Source organism: Vicugna pacos, chromosome 24 (genome assembly GCF_048564905.1).
Source record: "Vicugna pacos chromosome 24, VicPac4, whole genome shotgun sequence".
In the NCBI taxonomy this organism is placed as follows: Eukaryota; Metazoa; Chordata; class Mammalia; order Artiodactyla; family Camelidae; genus Vicugna; species Vicugna pacos.
The window spans coordinates 22,611,486-22,632,163 of record NC_133010.1 but is presented as its reverse complement, the minus strand read 5'-3'; the positions used below and the strand labels follow the sequence as shown (position 1 = coordinate 22,632,163).

Below are 20,678 nucleotides of genomic sequence, written 5' to 3'. Positions count from 1 at the left end.
CAACGAATTTATAGGAAGGTGGACTAAACCTAATATTTATAAGCAAACAGTAAATACATGCCAACTGGGCTGAGTACCAACCAGAGCAATGTTTATAAGTTACACACTATTTAACTGTGCATTAAATGTTCCCATGTTATTTCATCATTGAGGAAGTTTTAGATAGAGTCTCTTTCATCCTTACAGTTTCTGCATTACTGTTTTTGGCAAACACCCCAAAGACTTGCAAACTTTGGTCAATGAAAGACCAAGGACAGTCGGTACATTTTGTTTTCCTCTTGCCTTAGTCATAATAAAAATAACCTTATTATGGTTAATATTTATTAAGCATTTGCTCCATGCACTGTTCTAAACACTTTGTGTATATTTACCATTAACCTGTAACCACCTGTGGGAAGGTAGGTACCGGTGTTACAAGTAAGGGACACGGAGCTGACCCATGGCCACATGCTGCGCTTAAAGGCACACAGTAGTAAGCAGCGGAGCTAGAATTCAGGTAGCAGCCTCGCTGTCAGTCTTGTGTTCTTTCTGCTCCGCCACGCCGCAGAGGTCTCCAGAGCAGCTGCTCCCCACCCTTCTTTCTGCCCATGTGAGAGTTTGGAAGCTCTAGGATCACTGGGTCCCTGAGACAGTGTCTGCCCAGGGAAAGAGGGAGAGTCCTCGCAGCGCCACTGGACACGGGGCCGTTTGAAGCTTGTCCCAGCCTTCTCAGCTCTCTCCCATGCCCCATTCACAGCAGCTCCAGGATTCCTGCAAAGGAGGGTTTGGGGGAGGGTGGGTGGAAGGCAGATGGATGGACGCCATCTTTGATAGCACTTTATATAAGGTTGAGGAAAATGTCTGTTTATCTCAAAGGATGGAAGGGTGATGTGAGGAAGTGAAGATAAGCCCCTCACCCCAGCTGCCTTTGCCCTGCCATTGGCAACTCCCTCCACCACGAGAATCATTTGGGAATTATACCAGTGGGACAGAGAGCCGTGCTGGAGAAGTGATGTAAACTAAAAGTGCAGTGCTCTGCTCATAAAAGAATGAGTTAACACTGGTGCCGGATACTTTAACTATACATAGGGCCCCTAAACCCCTATTGATTAGGTCAATAGCATGGTAAGAATGGTCATCTTTGCCTCCTGGGATGTGACCAGTCCATCCCCAGGTACTGACTGCTTTAAAAGCCCCAGTGAGAAATCAGAGGTTCCAAGATCTTAGCCTTCCTTTGCCAGGCCTGAGAACTTCCCTGCATCTCATCAGTGTCATCTGTTAAGAAATATATTACAGTACCCCTCCCTCAATCTTTCCACCCACACAGCATGTAGTGACCATCAGTGAGCTTTTTCCAGGCTACAGTTTAAGTAGGAATCTTCCAAGGTGTTAACTTTCCCAACAATTGTTCCATTTTTAAAAGAAAATGCCTGAAGAAGACAGAGAAAGAAGTCAATAACGGTGGAATTGAAGACATTACCTGGGGAGCTGTTTTGGGAGATGCTCCCGCTTGGTCTCTCTGATGTAGATTGTGCTGCCTGCCTGCTTCTCACCTGCCCCCACCCCCCCCAAAGCACCTCTGCTTAGCACACAAGGCCCCTCAGCTACCTGTTTAGTGAGGTCAGAGGATGTATATGTCTTCGGGGAAGATCTGAGGCTGCTTCCTTCCTGTTGAAGAGGACACACTGCAGTTGAGTGGAACCCAGTGCCTGCAGTTACGTAACTGTCGAATTCTGCTTGAGCTGGATGTTAGTGGAGAGAGGAGCTGAAGCGGTGGGGTGGGTTTGCAGCTCTGGAGCCGTCCACCTAGCGTTCCTTCCTTTCATGTTCCTCCTCATCACTGTCTCCCCCTTAGATGTGAGGTGGGCACGGACACCTGGTCCCAATGCAATGACATACCTGTGAAGTTTGCTCGTTTCCCAGTCACTGGATTGATAGAAGGTCGTTCTTATATATTCCGAGTTCGAGCTGTGAACAAAACTGGAATAGGCCTGCCCTCTCGAGTTTCTGAGCCCGTGGCTGCTCTGGATCCAGCTGAAAAAGCGAGACTTAAAAGTAAGCATTTTTCATTTTTCAGAACTTTCTCGAACTTTTTTTTTTTAAATAAAACTGCAGTAGATCTGATTACAAGGTTATTCCTCCCCCCTCCACTAGAGGGAGAAGAGAATAAGAAATCCCTTATTGATCAGAAGAATCCTATTGGGGGGGTTGAAAACCGAAATGTATTCGTCTTTGACTCATCTATTCTCTAAGGGCTTTATTTTATTTTATTTTATTTTATTTTATTTTATTTTATTTTTTGATTCAGAAAGTTTTGCCTTGTTAAACTGAATTCCACACACTGAGTTTGAAATGAACTATGAAAACCAAGAGCCTGGAGAGCATTTTTATTCATTCTGTTAGCACACTTCAAATAATACTTTTCTTTCTGGTTCAGTTTCTTAAAATTATAAGGTAATTTCCTTAACCTTGAATTTTTCCCTTAGAGCATTAATATCCCAACACTGTGAGTTTCTTTGTATCAAAGGAGAAACACATTTACAACATTATATCTGATCCGTACTGGAGTTTCCATATTAGAGAGTCAAAAATAACCTTTCCATACCTTTAGCCTTCAAGTCTCAATGTCAAAATCGTGGTACATGAATTATGCTCTGCATTTATTTCATGGGAACCAATACAGCATCCTCAGTAATAGGGCCCATGAAATGACATTAAAAGAATTTTTGGAAGTTCACATTTCAGTCTGTACCAGATTTCTCAACCTCGGCCCTTGGCCAGGTGACTCTGTTGTAGGGGGCTGTCCTGTGCTTTGTAAGATGTTTGGCAGCACTCCTGGCCTCTACCCACTACACGCCTCTAATACCCCCACTCCCCCATTATGATATTCAAAATTATCTCTAGACATTGCCGAATGTCCCTGGGGGGCAAAATCACCCTGGCTGAGGGGTACTGGTCTATGTCCTATTCGCAATATTATTTTTGACCTTAAGTACATGTAGGGGCATCTTAAAAATCTAAGTAAAATAATGCCACTTTCTCTCTGGAGAGTTTTTCTAATCAGGCTCCTTGATTGCTTTCCAATCACTTTTCACCATCCATCTAACTTCCCTCCCTCTTTCCTAATTCCATCTCATGCTTTCATTTACTACTCTTTTATAAATTTCAATGAAAATAAGACTTGTTTGAATTGAAAATAAGCTATCTTGCTTATCACCCTCCTGTTTTTGCACAAACTCTGGTGAAAAGTCCTTTGATTAAAGCAGGAGTTGAACCATTCTCTTTCTGATGTCTTTCTGATTACCACAGAAATGAATTTCCTCTTTGACTTTATACTGCTTGTCTCACCCATTCCCTTACTTGGGATCTAAATTGCTTTCGTTTGTAAATAACACTTTAACATTAACGGAAAGAAATCGCTTTCACTGAGCTTTACCGCAGGATCAGCACCCCTCTCCTCTTTCATCTTTACCATGACAGATAAGTAATGGCTGGGCTTACGGTTGTTGCAGAAAGGTTTCTCCCAATTAGATGCTCTCTCTTAAGAAGGATGAGAGAGCCTACAGGTTTCAGGAGACACTTGTTGAACAGTATATGAACATATGTTTACCTCGCTTGTGTAAATACGGTTCCAGAAACGTGGACTCGGTCCAGGCAAGTTCTGGGCTCCAGCAGGTTGAGTTGTTTGAGGACAGGGGCTGTGCACCCCACAATACCATGTATGTGCTTGGTAAAGATCATTAGGAAGGTATGTAAGTACACTAGTAACTACCCGTTTGTGACTAATCTGGCCAGTTTATCAATTTCTCTGTGCATTTGAACTGCATTTGTGAATGTTTCTGATTTTTATATTTATCTCTGTCAGGTCGCCCTTCAGCACCTTGGACTGGACAGATCATTGTCACTGAGGAGGAACCGACAGGTAAAAGCTACCTCTTCCCCAGACAGCATTGCTGATGTTCTGCTATGCAGCTTAGCTTTGTTGTGGAGGGTAAAGTGTGTATTCTCCAAGATGTTTTGGAAAGAACATTCTGAAATATTTGGAGCTCATGAAATAACTTATGCTGTCAGAGAATCACTTAAAAAAAAAGCTTTATTGAACTGTAATGATAGACACTAAACTGCATGTCTATAAAATGTACAATGTAATAAATTTTACATGTGCAAACACCAGTGAAACCAACACCATGGTGAAAATAGTGAACATATCCATCACCCTTAAAATTCCTCACACCAGTTTATAATACCTCCTTCCCACCCCTTCCCCATCTCCAGGCCGTCACTGATCTGTCTGCTTTCTGTCCCTATGGTTTGTGTCCACGATTTTATATAAGTGGAATAATACTCTTTTTTGCCTGATTTCCTTCACTCAGCATAATTCTTTTGAGATTTATCCATGTTGGTATCAGTCCATTTCAATTTATTTATCCCTTTGCCATTGAAAGCTCTCTGAACCTCCTTGTTAAGTGTTTTTGTGGACATACATTTTCATTTCTCTTGGATAGATACCTAGGAATTGAATGAATAGGCCATATGGTAAATGTTTGTTTAATTTTTAAAGAAATTGCCAATTGTTTTCCAAACGGTAGTACTATTTTGCATTCACATCAGCAGTATGTGAGAGTTCTGCTTGCTCCACAGTGTCACCAGTACTTGGTATGGTCAGTCTTTTTAATTTTAGCCGTTCTAGTGGTGGGTGCTTAGTGGTGTTTTATACCATAGTGGTATTTCATAGTAGGTGGATAGTGGTCTTAATTTGCATCTCCCTAATAATCTTGAGCATATTTTCATGTGCTTTTTGCCATTTTTTGCATCATGTTTGACACCTTTGCCAACTCCAGGTTCACTCAGATATCCTTTTATTTTTCTATAAATGTTGTGCATCAGCTTTTGCATTTCAATCTATGATTCATTTAAAATTAATTCTTTGTATATTGTGTAGGTTAAGGGCCTAAGTTATTAATATTTTGCATATGGCTATCCAGTTATTTCAGCAATATCTTTTGGAAAGATTATCCTTTTCCACTGAATTGCCTTGGTACCATTGTCAAAATCAATGGATTGCATATTTGTAGATCTATTCCTGGAATCTTTTCATTTTCTCTACACCAATACCACACAGTCTTGATTACTGTAACTTTTATAAGCTTTGTGTTTCTTCCTCTTCCTCTTCCTTTTCTTCTCCTTCTCCTTCCCCTTTTTTTAAGCTTCACAGTTTTGAAGTCAGGCAGTATAAGCTCTCTAATTCCCCCCCTGCCCAAAGTTGTTTTAGCTATTCTAAGTCTTTGCATTTCCATGTAAAATTTAAAATCAGCTTTTCAATTTCTACCAAAAAGCCTGGTAGGATTTCAGCTGAATCTTCTATATCCTTCATGATTTTCTACTTGTTTTATCAATTATTGATAAAGTAGTGATGAAATCTCTAACTAAATGGTGGATTTATCTGTTTCTTCTTGTAGTTTTATCAGGTTTTGTTTCATGTATTTTGAGGCTGTGCTATTAGATGCATAAACATTTTTATTGGCATGTCTTCTTATGCATTGACCATTTTATTATTGAAAAGTGACCTTTATCCATGGTAATACATTTCTGCTTGGAAATCCACTTTGTCTGCTATTACTATAACCATTCCAGCTTTCTTTTGATTAGTGTAGGCATACAGATGATTTCCATTGTTCTACTTTTAGCCTATGTATCTTTGTATTTAAACTATGTTTCTTGTAGGCAACATATCAGTGAGTCTTGCCTTTCTATGCAATCTGGTAATCTTTGCTTTTTAATTGGGGTTTTTGAACTATTTATATTTCACATGATTATTGCTATGGTTGGATTTAAATCTACCATCTTGCTATTTGTTTTCTATCCACTCCGTATTTGGTCTTTTTTCTTTTCCTTTTTTTTTCTTTCTGCTTTCTTTTGGACTGAATGTTTTTTGTTATTCCATTTTATCTATGTTACCTTAGTAGCTATAATTATTTGTTTTGCTTTTATAGTAGTTTGGAATTTATAACATACATCTTATGACAACCTATCTTCAAGTAATATTATACTACGTCACGTGTAGTATAAGAACTTAAACAATGTTATTCCATTTCCCCCTCTTAGTCATGGTGGTGCTGTCATACGTTTTATTTGTGTATGTATTATCAGCTGCATGATGCAGTGTTATTACTTTGCTTCAAACAGTCACTTATCTTTCAAAGAAACCTACAATGTAAGAAAAAAGTTTCTAGTGTTCATTCACATTGTTGCCATTTCTGTTGCTCTTTATTTCTTTGTGTGGATCTGGATTTCCATCTGATATGATTTTTTTTCCCACCTAGCACGTTACCTTTAATATTTCTTGTAGTGCCGGCCTGCTGGTTCCGAATTATTTTATTTTTTGTATGTCAGAGGGAGTCTGTATTTCATTTTCATTTTTCAACTATATCTTCACTAGATATAGAATTCTAGGTTGACAGTCTTTCTTTAAATAGGTTGGTCCATTGTAACAGACCTGCACTGTAAGAATGACTGTTAACAGTTTTCACCCTGTCATTCTTACTTGTGTTTCTCTGTAGATAATACGTCTTTTTCCCCTCTATCTGCTTGTGAGATACTCCCTTTATCACTGGTTTTAGAAATGGATTATGATGTACATTTGTGTAGTTTCCCTTATGTATCATGTGCTTGAGGTTTCCAAGTTCCCCAGATCTGTGAATTTATGGTTTTCATCAGATTTGGACATTTTTCCACCATGATTTCTTTACATACATATCTTTATACTCCCCTCTCTCTCCTCCACCTCAGGAACCCCAACTGTGTGCCACTGGAAACCACAGCTCCTCGCTGTGTTCATTTTTCCTTTCAGTCTTTTTTCCTTTCTGTTTTCTATTTTGTACACTTTCTACAGCTACGTCGTTAATTTTACTATTCTTTTCTTCTTCAGCCTCTAAGCTACTGTGAATCCCAGCCAGCTTATTTTTTTTTATGAAATACTTTGCAGTTTTTATCTTAGAAGTTAATTTGTATTATTTTTATGTGTTCCATGTCTTTAATTATCATCTTTAATCTTTATCTTACCTAACATGTGGAATATACTTATAAAAACTGTTTTATGTCCTTGTCTACTGATTCTATCATCTGTGACATTTCCGGTTTTGTTTCTGTTGATTGATTTTTCCTCATTGTGGGTTGTATTTTCTGGCTTCTTTGCATACTTAGTAATTTTTTAAGGCGATGCCAGACATTTTGAATTTATGTAGTTTGGTGCTGGATATTTTTGTATTTCTGTAAACGCTCTTGAGCTTTGCTCTGGGGAGACAATCTGATTCTTTCAAGGGTTGCTTTTGTTGGGTGGAATCAGAGCAGCCTTTAGTGTAGCGGCGATTTGGCTGCAACACAGAGGTGGTACTTGTGAGTAGTTTATCAGATTCCTCCTGAATTAGGAGATTTCCGCTCTGGCTGGTGGCAACGTGAACTCTCCCAGGCCCTTTGAGGGCTTTGAGGATTATTGTCTCCAGCTCTGTGCATGTGGGTTTCCCCAGCGTCAGGTGGTTTCCCTGCATGTGCTGGCCAGTCCTCAGGAGAACGCTGCAGTCTGCAGATCTCTGAAGCTTCTGTCTGTGTGCAGCCCTTTCCTTCGGTATTCTTCCCTGACTCTCTCTGTGGACTTTGCCCTCCCCGGGATTCCAGCTTCTCCTTCACTCAGGGAGACTGCCAAGCTCCACCTGGGCTCCTCTTCCTGAGCTGCTGCCTCGGAACTCTCTCCAGACAGTAAGCTGGGACCGTGGTAGGGCTCACCTAATTTTCCATCTCTTGGGTATCTATCATTGTCCTGTGATGACTGACATCCAATGTCTATACGCAGTCATTTCATAAATTTTGCCCAGTATTTTAGTTGTTCCACGTTGAAGGTTCACTCCAATGTTAAGAACTATGGAGGGGCTAAAATTTTACCCGCCTTATAAGCTAACAAGTTTCCTAGCATGGTTTCATGGATGCTGACAAAAGGCAGGAGACGGCTGGGCCGGGAGGACTGTCACCCACAGCAGAGCAGGCAGCATGAGCTTTGAGTTCTTCCCTGGCTTGCCTGCTTCCCCAAGCTCCACTGGGGGATGTGGCGCAACACAGAGCTCTGCGCCTCAGCTGAGGAGTCTTGCGCTTGGGAAACCCCCATCTTGCAAGGATGCTGCTCACCAACCTGCTCAAACCTTCTGGAGAAAGACGTCATTATTCTGGTTAGAGAACAAGTCAGCTCCCTTCTCTAGAGGATGTACTAACTCTATATTCCAAGGCTGTTTTCCATGCACATGTCCTTGAAAAGATATTCTGCCAAAAAGCTGATAGAAGATGTGCAGAAAACGTAACTTGTGTCATTGCTGCTGTTTTTCAACACCATAAGGAAATTAAAATTTTCAAGCAAAGAAAGTATAATTGTGGCATTGAACGAATGAATGTTGTAGGAAGAATTTTATAGACAAGGTACTTCTTTATCCTGCGGAGCCGTAATTAGCCCTTCCTCCAGTGGAAGAGAAGCATTTGTGACCCTGAGTGTCCTGGGCGTCCCAAGCATGTGCTCCTCACTCTTCCGTGTTGTTTTTCAGAGGGAATTATTCCTGGGCCCCCCACAGACCTCTCCGTCATCGAGGCCACACAGAGCTACGTGGTACTAAGCTGGAAGCCGCCTGGCCAGCGTGGCCACGAGGGCATCCTGTACTTTGTAGAAAAGGTAAGACTCTGGGATCAGCTGAGTACCTCTTGCCACTTCCTGAAGATTTCTTTGAAGAAGTGGAGATTACATTTTCATTGTGCCCTGAATTCTTTAAACCCTTGTAAACTGTGAAAATGTCCCCAGAAAACTGCATATCACACAGAACTTTGCCTGAAAGTTCGGGGGGTTTGTGGATCCCTGAGACTTCTCCATAGACTCCTAAGTGGTCCACAGACCCAAGCCATAACCCATCCCAAGAAGAGAAATGTTCCTGGAACTGTAGTTTGCCTTTTTTGCAAAAATATCATGGATCTCAGTTAAGTTTCCTTAAGTCCCCTCTCTTTTATCCTTAATGCTGCTCTCTGACCATTCACTCTTAGAACACCTCAAACACCCCCTAATAGTTAGCACAAGAGCACAGATATCATGGGAATACAGGTGTAGGCAAACATCCGCAAATTAGGTAACAACGTAAAAGCGATAAGCAACCATCTTTATGGCCTTTAATTGTTTCAGATCAGCGGCTCTTGAGAAAATGATACAGGAACTAAAAATGCTAGGGTCTGTGGTTTCCTTTATTAATTACTTTTCTTTGATGAGGGTGTTTGGCTCACATCTTTGAGGCGCTTGCCTCCCTTCCTCTCATCTCCAGCATATTGGTAGCAATAGGTGGATCCTCTCTCTTCAATGGGCAGTGGGGACATCTTTGAAGAATGTCTCATTTTACCAAAATAAATTTACAAAATTTACTAAAAATTTACATTTTTATTAATTTTTATATTTTCTAGATATTAGCCACAAATAAAATACAACTTGAGTAGTATTCTTGATTAAAATTTTTTCCTCTCTATATTTTTCAATAGAGAGCAAGACGAAGAGTGATAAACATGCACTTCCTGATGTTTCACACCCCACACCCCCTGCCTCAGTGAAGCTTTTTTTTTTTCAATCATTTTTTTAATGGTGATACTGGAGATTGAACCTAGGACCTTGTGCATGTTAAGCAGGCACTCTACCACTGCGCTATACCCTCCCCCCTGCAGTGAATCTTTTTGAAATGCTCCACACATAGTTCTGAATAAGCTCCGTGACAGTAATTACCATCTTTCTTATAATAGTGGCACAGTAACAACCTACTTAGAGGCCTTTTCTTGAGATGAGTCAACTTTGGCTTCTGTTGAGCATTTCTTTTGGTCACATAAACTTGAATGTCTCCATGAAAGTCTCCAGCTACTCCAGACCTAAATACACATGAGTCTGATTAAAAACTGAAGTGTTCTCCCACCAGTGCACCTCACTGTTTGGAACAGAGGGGACATTTATGAGTGCAGCATGAGCAGGAAGCCTGTACAGGCACAGCCAACGGACAGAAGGCCCAGGATGTTGAAGACCCACGGAGCAGAGCGTGTCCAGAGACCTGGGGCACATTTACAGAAGAACTGTCCAAATTCCAAACCGTCCTCCTGAGCCAAGTCTCAGGTTGTTTCTGATGACCCCCTTCTGAGGGGGCTGTTCCCCTGCTCTTGTCCTGTGGCGCGTTTCCATCCCAGTGTGTTCACGCCCACAGCAGAGCTGCCTGTTTGGTCAGCCCTGGACTTGCACTTCTTCGTAGTGCTTTTCCCCTGGGATTTGCTTGCATGTAAAGCACAGACTTGTCTGTCAAGGGAGGGGGTGATCAAGAGGGCCTTTCTGAGGAAATGGTATTTGAGCCTATACCTGCGTGATGCTGAGTCTTTAACAAAACACAATTAAAATAATACAGTTTATAACAGCATAATGGAAAAGTGAATATCTAACACAGCATGTTAAATTTAATTACCTGCCCTAAGAATTAGAAAAAATAACTGTCATCTAAATAAATTTAAAACTTTTGTAAGGAGACCAGTGATCTTATTTAGTTAATAAAAGAAGTGATGTATTAAAGCAGTGTATTTGTCCAACAATACTAAGCCATATTTGATTTAGATAATCCTCTGGACTTCAGATGTTTCAGCCCCCATTTCCTCCAAATCTCTCCTCCAGTTCAGCTTGCATAACAGGTAGTAGTTTTGCTGGCAGAGAAACAGACTTCCAGGTGCCTGGCTTAGAGTCCAGTTTATTCTTGCTGTTTTCAGTGGGTTTCGCTGTTTTGGTTGCAGTGTGAGGCGGGAACAGAAAACTGGCAGCGGGTGAACACGGAGCTCCCTGTGAAGTCTCCCCGCTTTGCTCTGTTCGACTTGGTGGAGGGGAAATCCTACCGTTTCCGAGTCCGCTGTTCTAATTCAGCAGGAGTTGGTGAGCCCTCAGAGGCCACCGAAGTGACCGTAGTAGGGGACAAGCTCGGTAAGTGTAGAGTTTGTTTGAGCCACTGCAAGCCCGTTTCACTTCAGTTGGAGAGAAAATTCCAAAGCCAGAATCTTATTAGTGTACATGTATGTTCAGAAGTAAAAGTGTGGACATCCTTTTTTCATATTATAAATTTAATTCATGACTGTCTTTGACGGAAACATTGGAAAAATTTCATTATTATGAATTATTATGAAAAGTAAACTTCTCCAAGAGTTTCAACAGTATTGCTAGTGTATCCTTTTCTGGAGGGGGTTGATATGTTCATGGCTGTTTAATTTATTATTATGCTCCCAAACTAGCATACCTATTTATTTTTATTTTCTGCTTTAACAAATACATTATCAAATAAAGAACCATACGTTTGACGTGGTTCCTCGTATAAAATTTATATGTGTATATATGTCTGTGCAGATGTGATGAGAATGAGTTTTTAAAACCACGCTGAGCTTGACCATGATCTTCCTCTTTTCTCAGACATCCCCAAGCCCCCCAGCAACATCATCCCAAGCAGAAATACAAACACGTCAGTGGTCGTTACGTGGGAGGAACCCAAAGATGCCAAAGAGCTGGTCGGCTACTACATAGAGGCCAGCGTTGTTGGCTCTGGCAAGTGGGAGCCCTGCAACAACAACCCTGTGAAGGGCACACGGTAACTGCGCCTGGTGGGGGGAGGGCCCCACAGTGGAGCCACAGCAGCTGCGCAGGGAGACCCACCATGGGCCCAAACAGCTGCACAAACATCCAGCGGGGGGAGATTACTCAAAGCCTTATGCTCTGAATAGCCGAATGAATTAAAAATTGAACACGTCTACTGCAAAACATTAAAAAAAAAAGGATCACTAGTGATATTAAACATGTAGCAGCCCACAGTGCAGCTCTGATGAGTTCACTTCATAGCTCTCTTCTGATGCTTTCCCTTGATCCTGCTTGTCCTTTTTAACCCTCTGTTCTGGTCTTAATATCCAATGTTTAGTACCAGGGATCTGATAGGCTCTAGTGAACGTAAGTTACCCAGGCATTTTATTTTATTTTACTTTTTTTTAAATTGAAGCATAATCGACCTACAACACTAAGTTAGTTCCAGGTGCGCAACATAGTGATTCAGTATTTCTATACGTTACAGAATGATCCCCATGATAAGAGGAGTTACCATCTGTCACCCTATAAAGCTGTTATCATTAATATTATTGACTATATTCCCCATTCTATACATTTCACCCTAGTGATTCATTCATTTTGTAACTGGAAGTTTGTACCTCTTAATCTTCACCTGTTTCACTCATCTCCCTCCCCACACCTCTCTGGCAACCACTTGTTTGTTCTCTATATCTGTGAGTATGTTTCTTTTTTATGTTTGTTCATTTGTTTTTTTTTAGATTCCACAGAAATGAAATGAAATCATACAGTATTTGTCTTTCTCTGTCTGACTTATTTTACTTAGTGTAATACCCTCTACATTCATCCATGTTGCAAATGACATTCTTTTTTATGACTGAATAATATTCCATTGTACATATATACCACATCATCTTTTTTCATTCATCTATCAGTGGACACTTAGGTTGTTCCCATATCTTGGCTTTTGCAAATAGTGCTGCAGGGAACATAGGGGCACATGTGTCTTTTTGAATTAGTGTTTACCCAGGACTGGAATTGCTGGATCATATAGTAGTTCTATTTTTAACTTTTTGAGGAACCTCCATACTGCTTTACGTAGTATCTGTAGCAATTTACATCCCACCAACAATACACAAGGTTTCCCTTTTCTTCACATCCCTGCCAACACTTGTTTTTTGCCTTTTTGATAATAGCCATTCTGACAGGTGTGAGGTGAAATCTCATTGTGGTTTTGATTTGCATTACCTGATGATTAGTGATTTTGGCATCTTTTCATGTGTCTGTTGGAAGAAATGTCTATGCAGGTCCTCTGCCCATTATTTAATTGGGTTGTTCAGGGGGTTTTTTGATAATTGAGTTTTATGGGTTCTTGGTATATTTTGGATATTAACCCCTTATCAGACACATCGCTTGCTTTTATCTTCTTCCATTCATCAGGTAGCCTTTTCATTGTGTTGATAGTTTCCTTTGCTGTGCAAAAGCTTTTAAGTGTGATGTAGTCCCATTTATTTATTTTTGCTTTTGTTTCCCTTGCCTAAGGAGACAGATCCAAATATTGCTAAGACCAATGTCAGAGAGTATACTGCCTATGTTTTCTTCTAAGAATTTCATGGTTTCAGGTCTTACATTTAAGGCTAATCCATTTTGAGTTTATTTTTACGTATGGTGTGAGAAATTAGTCCAGTTTGATTTTTATGCATATAGCTGTCTAGTTTCATAAATTATGCAGGCATTTTTAAAGGGCAGAAAAAAGTATCAACATTTTACAAATTTTGAACATCAGCATGGCTTAAACCCAGTGCTGAGGAGATATAAATAACACCAGAACAAAGATGTTCAGAATAATTTGCCATCTCCTTGTATCTGTTTCGAATATGAGGAGGGTTATTTTTTTTCTTGTTTTTGAATATTTTATCAGCCAGCTCTGCAAGTTAATGATGAAGTTAAATTCTGAGCCCTGTTTGATTTAGGACCAACCTCAGAGGAGATTTCCCTTCCCTCAAATTGTCAAACAGGCTTGTTAGGCAGCTTCTGGCTTGGCCACTTCTGTGTCCAAAGACCCCTATAGGATGAGTCATTTCTTCTGCAGAACATGAGAGAATAAAGACAAACCAGTTAATGGGAGAAGGCAATATGTTTTGCAAGAGATCCAGTTAGCCTGTTTGTGCATTTCACTTTTACTCTGAAATCCCCACATTTTCCAGGGACTGTTTAGAAACATGCATGGAGGGGAGGCAGAGTCTGCCTGTCTACAGGCAGATGGGAGCTGCTCAGGGGCCGGCACCATTTTTTATTCCTCTCTGTATCCGCAGTACCTCGCTCAGTGTCTGGAACACTGACATGCTCAATAAATATTCCCTGAACTGAGATGGCCTACATTAGGCTGCCTTTATTAAGTACTTCAACATGCTAATAGTAACAGAGTCGTTAGCAGACCTGTTATTCCCTTTGCTTACAGTCCTTAGGATGGATTAAAATGTTAGTGATTTATGAACCAGTTTTTTTAAATAGCCATAATAGCTATTAAAGAGTGAGGTTTTTTTATGTGTGAAACTGCCCACAGATTCATACCTCGTTAGGGATCCTTATATGTAAATGACAATTCTAGAGTCCATTTTTCACCTTAATTTCAGATTTTAGTTTAATTTCTCAAGTAATTGTACCTTCCATGGGATGCAGGGAGGCAGTGAGTAGGCCTCTGTGACAAGGGGCAGCCAGTGCCTTGCAGCTTTAAGTGTATCCCTGAAGTAGCCATTCATAACAATGCTAATACCAGCTATTGTTTTGGTGCTATGTAATAGGTACCGTGTATACTTTATGGTCAATCTTCACACAAAAATTACCATGTAGGTATTATCATCCCCATTTTATTGATAAGCACACAGAGGCTCAGAAAGGTTAGGGTGTTTATTCAGGGGAAAACCAGGACTCCTCGTTGTTTGACAGAGTGAGTTTGGAAAACTGAGCTGCCTTCTTGTCTAACACACATGTGTTACCTGGATCTCTCTGTATCTTTTTCTTCCTTAAAAGAATCATTTCATAAATCCAGATCATTGTGTCAAGCTGACAGTCACCTTCCCTAATTCTCCTCCTAGGAAAGCTTTTAAAAAATCCCTTCCCTTTCAGATTTACTTGTCATGGATTGACTACGGGTCAGAGCTACGTTTTCCGAGTCAGAGCAGTTAATGCAGCTGGACTGAGTGAATATTCACAGGATTCAGAAGCAATCGAAGTAAAAGCTGCTATTGGTAAGTTCCTTATGCATAACTTTGCAGGGGAAAAACGAATTTTTCTAAGTTGCAAAGAAAGATGCCATCCTCTCCAGAAATGGTTTAAAGCTTCTAATATTGCTCGGTGATTCCATCTTCAGATGATCATTGTCTCTGACTCCAGGTGACCTCTAACCTTCCATAGCTGTCATTCTACAGATCTCCATCACTTACCCAGACTCTGTGCACCTGTAGCCTTTTCATCTTCACAAGCCCAAGTTTCCTCAGATATTTCCCATTGAGTGAAACTCCGTTCTAACTTCGTGCTCACCTTGGGAACATGAGGGCCATCCGAGCCCATGAGGTGGTATATCACCCGTAAGACAGATCATCTTATACCTAAAAGCCATTTCATCTGCAACTGAGCCTGGCTTGCTTTCAGTAACAGCTCATTAACCTGCTTTCTATGAACTCTGCTGAAATTCCTGCAAGACGCGTGTGACTGCTTAGTCATTTGTTTTGTCTTTGCTGGCAAAGCCAAAAACAGAATAAACCAGTAATCAAGTAATTATATGTATGTACAGTGACGTACCTCCCAACCTTAAAGTGGGGAAGGGACCCAGGTAGTTCAGAGCAATGAAAATGAAATCTGATATAGCAACACATATTTAAGGAGAAAGTTTGCTTAATATCAGCTGTCTTCAGTTAGCATCCTGTAACGCTTTTTAACATGCCTCATAATATGTCTGTATTATAAGGACATAAGGAACATGTGTCTTTAGGGTTGGGAGGTGCAGGCCATTAATGTATCAGTAAAGTACATAACTCTAGTTGTTGTGTAATCAGGATCTTTAATGTTTGTCTCTTGTGCACTCTGTGGTCGTCCCCCCCATTCTGTTGAATAACAGCGCTTACATCTCTCAAGAAATGTCTCAGGCGTGCTTTTTCTTATGTATACTTGGGTCCTGCCAGTCAAAATGGTTCCCGTTCTGTCTGTGGTTTTTTGTTCTCGTTTCTTCTTTTTCCAAAATATGGAGAAGTTTAAATGTTTCCTTGGTGTAAATTACATGAAATGTATGCTTTCCATATTTCTTGCAAATTCAAGTGATTTCCGTTAAACCAAGATTGCTTTTGTTCTGTTTGTGGGCCTAATGTTTTTCTCTTTTGTTCTATAAAGTGAGAGCAGTTCGTCCTGTGTCCAGGCTCAAAGTGTTTCTGTTGTTATCTGGCAATTGTAGGGGGAGGAGAGTCTCCAGATGTGTGGCCTGACCTGAGTGCTGCGCCTGCTGGACTAACAGACTCCAGGGGAGGCGTGCATGAAACCTCCCGGCCAGCCTCTAAGAAAGATGCTTTGCTTGGTCGCAAACTTAACAAACCTTCACTACCCGGTAGCTCCCACAGCCTGGGCCAAACAGAAGTGAGGAAAGTAAGTGAAACAGTTCAGGAAGAGCTTTCCCCACAACCGCAGAAAGCAGCTCCTAAGGGGAAAAGTAAGTCTGATCCTCTGAAAAAGAAGAAGGATATAGGTGAGAGCTGAAACAGTCAAAGTGTCCCATGCGTCTCCATCAGTGTCCTCACCTCTCATTGTCTAAACCACAACCCTCCATCTGTGTTCACTTTCACCAATGTTTATTCTTAATTTTGTGTTTTCAGTTATCCATTTGTAACACTTTTGATTAATGAGTTGTAAGAGTAATTTTATATGGGTTTGGCTTTATACATAATTCATTGTGCTTAATAACAATAGAATATTTAAAGTAATTTGGTTATAGAGTTCTTTTGGTTTGTCAGGTAGACGCACCTTTGACCTCATTTGGCTAGAAGAGCTAGCAAACGGAACAGGAAGGATTTGATAATCATAGCCTATGGGAGGTCCTTTGAAATGTTTGTGTTCGTACTTGTGTGGGAAAAATATTTCACAAAGAAGCAACATTTTATCAGGATCAATTATCAACTTCTGTTGTTCATCCTCAGGTTTTCAAATTACCTTCACATTTAATTCAAATTAACAAATGTAACAGTCTCTCTTTGAGTTGTCATGAAAAGTTTAACAGGGTATTATAATCATGTATAGCTATATGCTATTATCTATGAACCACATTCCCAGAACTTACTTATTTAAGACTGTTTATCGGTAAGGCTAATTATCTAATCAGAATTCGAATAGAAAGGCTAATTATCAGTAATCACAATTTTCTGCTTAGGCTATTTGGTACTTGTAGTTTATATATTCTAGGAGACAATTTTTTCTTATCAAATAAAAATGAAATGGTAAACGTGTACTGATGAATTATAACATGCCTCTCAGCCATCCACTGTATCTACCCTACCCCTAACTTCTGTAACCTCAATTTTTTTTACCTTTATTTGTTCCTTCAACTCAAGATGAGATGGGGTATTCATTTGAGAGTTCATATTTAACATTGCTCTGAGACAGAGACAGAGAGAGAGAGAGAAGGAGAGAGAGAGGGAAGGAAAGCTTTTTTAAAAGGTAAAGAATGAAGGAGGTTGGTGATGGGGGAAGAGAGAAATGTATTTTATTTTTTTTAAATCCTTACTGTTCTGAGATCTTTTGAATAAGAATGAGATAGTTCCTCTATCTTTGATAATCCAAATAAATATTCAGGAAATTCTTTTTAATGTTATTGCATACCTAGATCGATTTCTTTCCACTGCCCCACTCTCTCTTTCTTTATCAAAAAATCCTAATTTCTGTAGTTGAGTGAAAGTTTGATCAACCAAGCCACATAAATGAAGGGAGACTTTTAAAACAACATCCGGGTATTTTTATGACTAGTCATTAATAAACGTGGTGACAGCTGTGTAGTATTTTGTGCCGTATGAATAATAATCCAACATCAGGTTTAAATAATGGAGCAAAAAGTGTTATAGGAAGGGAAAAATCACATGCTTTTTTTTTTTTAATTTTGGCACTTAGCTAAACTCCAGAATATGATTTTTCCTATGTGTAGACAGAACCTGTATAGTTGTAAAATCTTACAGGGGTACATGCGCCTGAATGGTGAAATGATAGCTGTTTGGAAATATGTGGAAATTCTTAATAAGCAAATCAAGGCAGAAATCAATAGACATATGCCATTTCCTCAGGGAGTAAGTAAAAACAAAACCGCATAAAGAAACAAAAATTTATGTCTTGGGGAAAATATTTCTTCTAATAGGGAACAGATCATTTTTCAGGAGATTGTACCATTTTGCTATTAGTATTTCAAAACTTATTCCTCCTTGGGAGTGGGGTGGGGTGGCAGGTTCTTTTTATCTTTGGAGTAGTAATAGCAGTGCACTTTTTATTGTGCGTGTTTTTTCCCTCATACACTAAATTGATGCCAAGTTACTTATTGGCATCACATTTTAGTTTTATACCACAAGACCTAGTGCCCTTATGCACGGCACCAATGAAACAAGTTTGAATCACAGAAGCATTTCAGTCTACTCACGAGCTATTCATATTACAACAGCGCCACCGTCTCCACCCTGTGATATCACTTGTCTTGAAAGTTTTCGTGATTCAATGGTTCTTGGCTGGAAGCACCCAGATAAGACTGGAGGGGCTGAAATTACGGGCTATTACGTGAACTATCGTGAGGTAATTGATGGGGTACCAGGAAAATGGAGAGAAGCCAACATCAAAGCTATCAGTGATGAGGCGTATAAGGTAAGCAAGCGGCCCTCTGTAGTGTGGGGTGTTGTGCATATGTTGACATACCCCACACACATGCATGCACACACATGCATGTGCCCAGCACCTTGTCAGTGACTCATGGCATCTCTTCAGTGTCCTTTGACATGACTTTTGTGACAAATATACAAAGATAAAAAGAAGTGTTTTGGCTGATCAGGCAGGATGTATATTTTCTGATTTATACACATAAACATAATTTCTCAGAATATTTACTATAAATAATATACTTTTAATGAAAACTAATGTTTTTTACAAAAATTAACTCACAGAATATCGGTAACAATATGCCACTAGTTTTAAGAGTCCCTAAATCCAAATGACTCTGGATTTTTAAACTCTCAGTGTCCAAGTCTCCAAGAATAAAGGGAAGTGGGCCTGATGGCCTGACTCAGCTCCAAACCAATCACGACTGGTGTCCCTGGCAATCAGTCCCCATCTTAGGTGCTTTCTGGAGAGATACTACATTAACACAACAAAAGACACTTCATCACTCTCATCACTTAGGAAATTCCAAGGGTTTTAGGAGCTCTGTGCCAGGAATTGGAATGAAGACCAAATACATACTTCATAGTATAAATCATAATATCACAGTCAGGCACACCCAAGAGAATTTATCTCCCCCTTTGATTAACTCAAAATCAACAGATTAGGGATCTTAATTACATCTGAAATATTCCTCCTCCTTTGCCACATGATGTAACACAAACATTGGACTGACATTCCAGTACCTTTGCTGTGTTCTTTTGGCTAGAAGCAAGTCTCAGATTTCACCCACATGCAAGGGGACCTTACAAAAGGGTGTGACTCATTGAGGGTCACCCTAGAATGTGTCCAATACAGGAAGGAAATAAATAAAATGTTGAACAGCTAGAAAAACAAACCTGAAACTTTCACTATCTTTGATGTTTCAGATTTGCAACTTGAAGGAGAACATGGTCTATCAGTTCCAAGTGGCAGCCATGAACATCGCTGGGCTGGGGGCACCCTCGGCAGTAAGCGCAAGCTTCAAATGTGAAGAGTGGACCATTGCTGTTCCAGGTAAGCCGTGAAAACCATGTCTCAGCACTGGGGCTCAGAGTTTCTTCCAATAGAACCTACAACTTGGAACTAAATTTAAGTACTACATAGACAGCTTCTAAGGGAAACCAATTTTCCTGGCCCCTCCGGTTTACATAAAATATTTTTACCATACTATTAAATAATAGGTATCAGTATAAAACTGAGTGTGAATTTCTTATACTTACATTTCAGATAAATCCTTGAGTCCCCATAGCTCAGCCTCTGCGTGGAGTAGAATTGATGGAAGCACAGTCTGAATGCCGCATGATCGTTTAAAAGGAATTCCAATCTTTGCTTGTGCTTCTCAAAGTCCAAAAAAGGGCACCCAGTTCACATCCCTCAGCAACATTGCTCAGAACTTCTTCCTGCACTCCCGAGTTCTCGTGCATTCACCCACTGCTCTGGAGCCTCTCATTAACAACCCAACGACTTTCCCCCAGCCCCAGCCTGTTCAATTCCTCAATTCCTTCCTTTCACAGATAAAGAAACAGACTCAGGTTAAATGGTCACACAGGTTGTCAGTGGCAGCTGGGATTGGAAGCTAGGTCTGCTCATTCCTTGACGACAGAGGGCAGGAAGCAGCAGCACTGGGTTCCTCGTCTGGAAAGCAGGGCTGGTGCTACCTGTTTGGACGCCTCTCTGGCTTCTGAGAATGACACAGGACAATAGTCGTAAAAGCCGTTTGCAAAACAGAACATGTCACACCAGTGTAAGGCACTGGTTATTCTTTAAACCCATTTCCAGCCAAGACATCTTCAGAAGACAAGCATAACTCATTATCTGTGACTGTTAAGCTGAGGTAAAGGGCCCAACAAACAGTGAGCAATTGGTTGCAAAATGCCCAAGCACGAGTCTGTGGTTGTGATTGGCTCGTAGGCCTCACTGTGAGTCAGTTTAGGGGATTTTGGTTGGTTAAAAATCACTTGTTATTTAAAAAAGAGAGAGAGAGAGAGAGAAAAGGAAAATAATTAACTCTGTCACCTGCTTGCATTGCAGCTGGTAGGCATGCAAAGATGCAGGCAATGACCAAGTAGCTGGGACTCTCCCAAAAGTGCCAAGAGCACACCCAGGGAGAACTTTGGCTTCCTTCCTG

The 20,678-nt window shown here is 40.4% G+C and overlaps 1 protein-coding gene and 1 long non-coding RNA gene across 5 annotated transcripts in view; one reads left to right on the top strand and one right to left on the bottom strand.

Moving 5' to 3' along the window:
- The window catches only part of MYOM1 (myomesin 1), a 121,817-nt gene that overhangs the window by 61,252 nt on the left and 39,887 nt on the right, over window positions 1-20,678 (top strand). For 3 of the 4 annotated variants that reach the window (XM_072949167.1, XM_015239970.3, XM_072949168.1), the window contains 9 exons: window positions 1,835-2,034; window positions 3,845-3,901; window positions 8,565-8,689; window positions 10,810-10,993; window positions 11,474-11,648; window positions 14,744-14,865; window positions 16,065-16,352; window positions 18,303-18,499; window positions 19,438-19,564. In XM_072949167.1, coding sequence (XP_072805268.1) covers window positions 1,835-2,034; window positions 3,845-3,901; window positions 8,565-8,689; window positions 10,810-10,993; window positions 11,474-11,648; window positions 14,744-14,865; window positions 16,065-16,352; window positions 18,303-18,499; window positions 19,438-19,564 — 1,475 coding nt within the window. The remainder of the gene's footprint in view (window positions 1-1,834; window positions 2,035-3,844; window positions 3,902-8,564; window positions 8,690-10,809; window positions 10,994-11,473; window positions 11,649-14,743; window positions 14,866-16,064; window positions 16,353-18,302; window positions 18,500-19,437; window positions 19,565-20,678) is intronic. The other variant, XM_072949169.1, reaches the window with a different exon arrangement.
- On the bottom strand, window positions 114-20,328 carry LOC140689025 (uncharacterized). Its single transcript, XR_012063893.1, has 3 exons — window positions 19,771-20,328; window positions 1,879-2,013; window positions 114-750 (listed from the first exon to the last, which is right to left on the bottom strand). It is a non-coding gene; the product is annotated as an uncharacterized lncRNA (long non-coding RNA).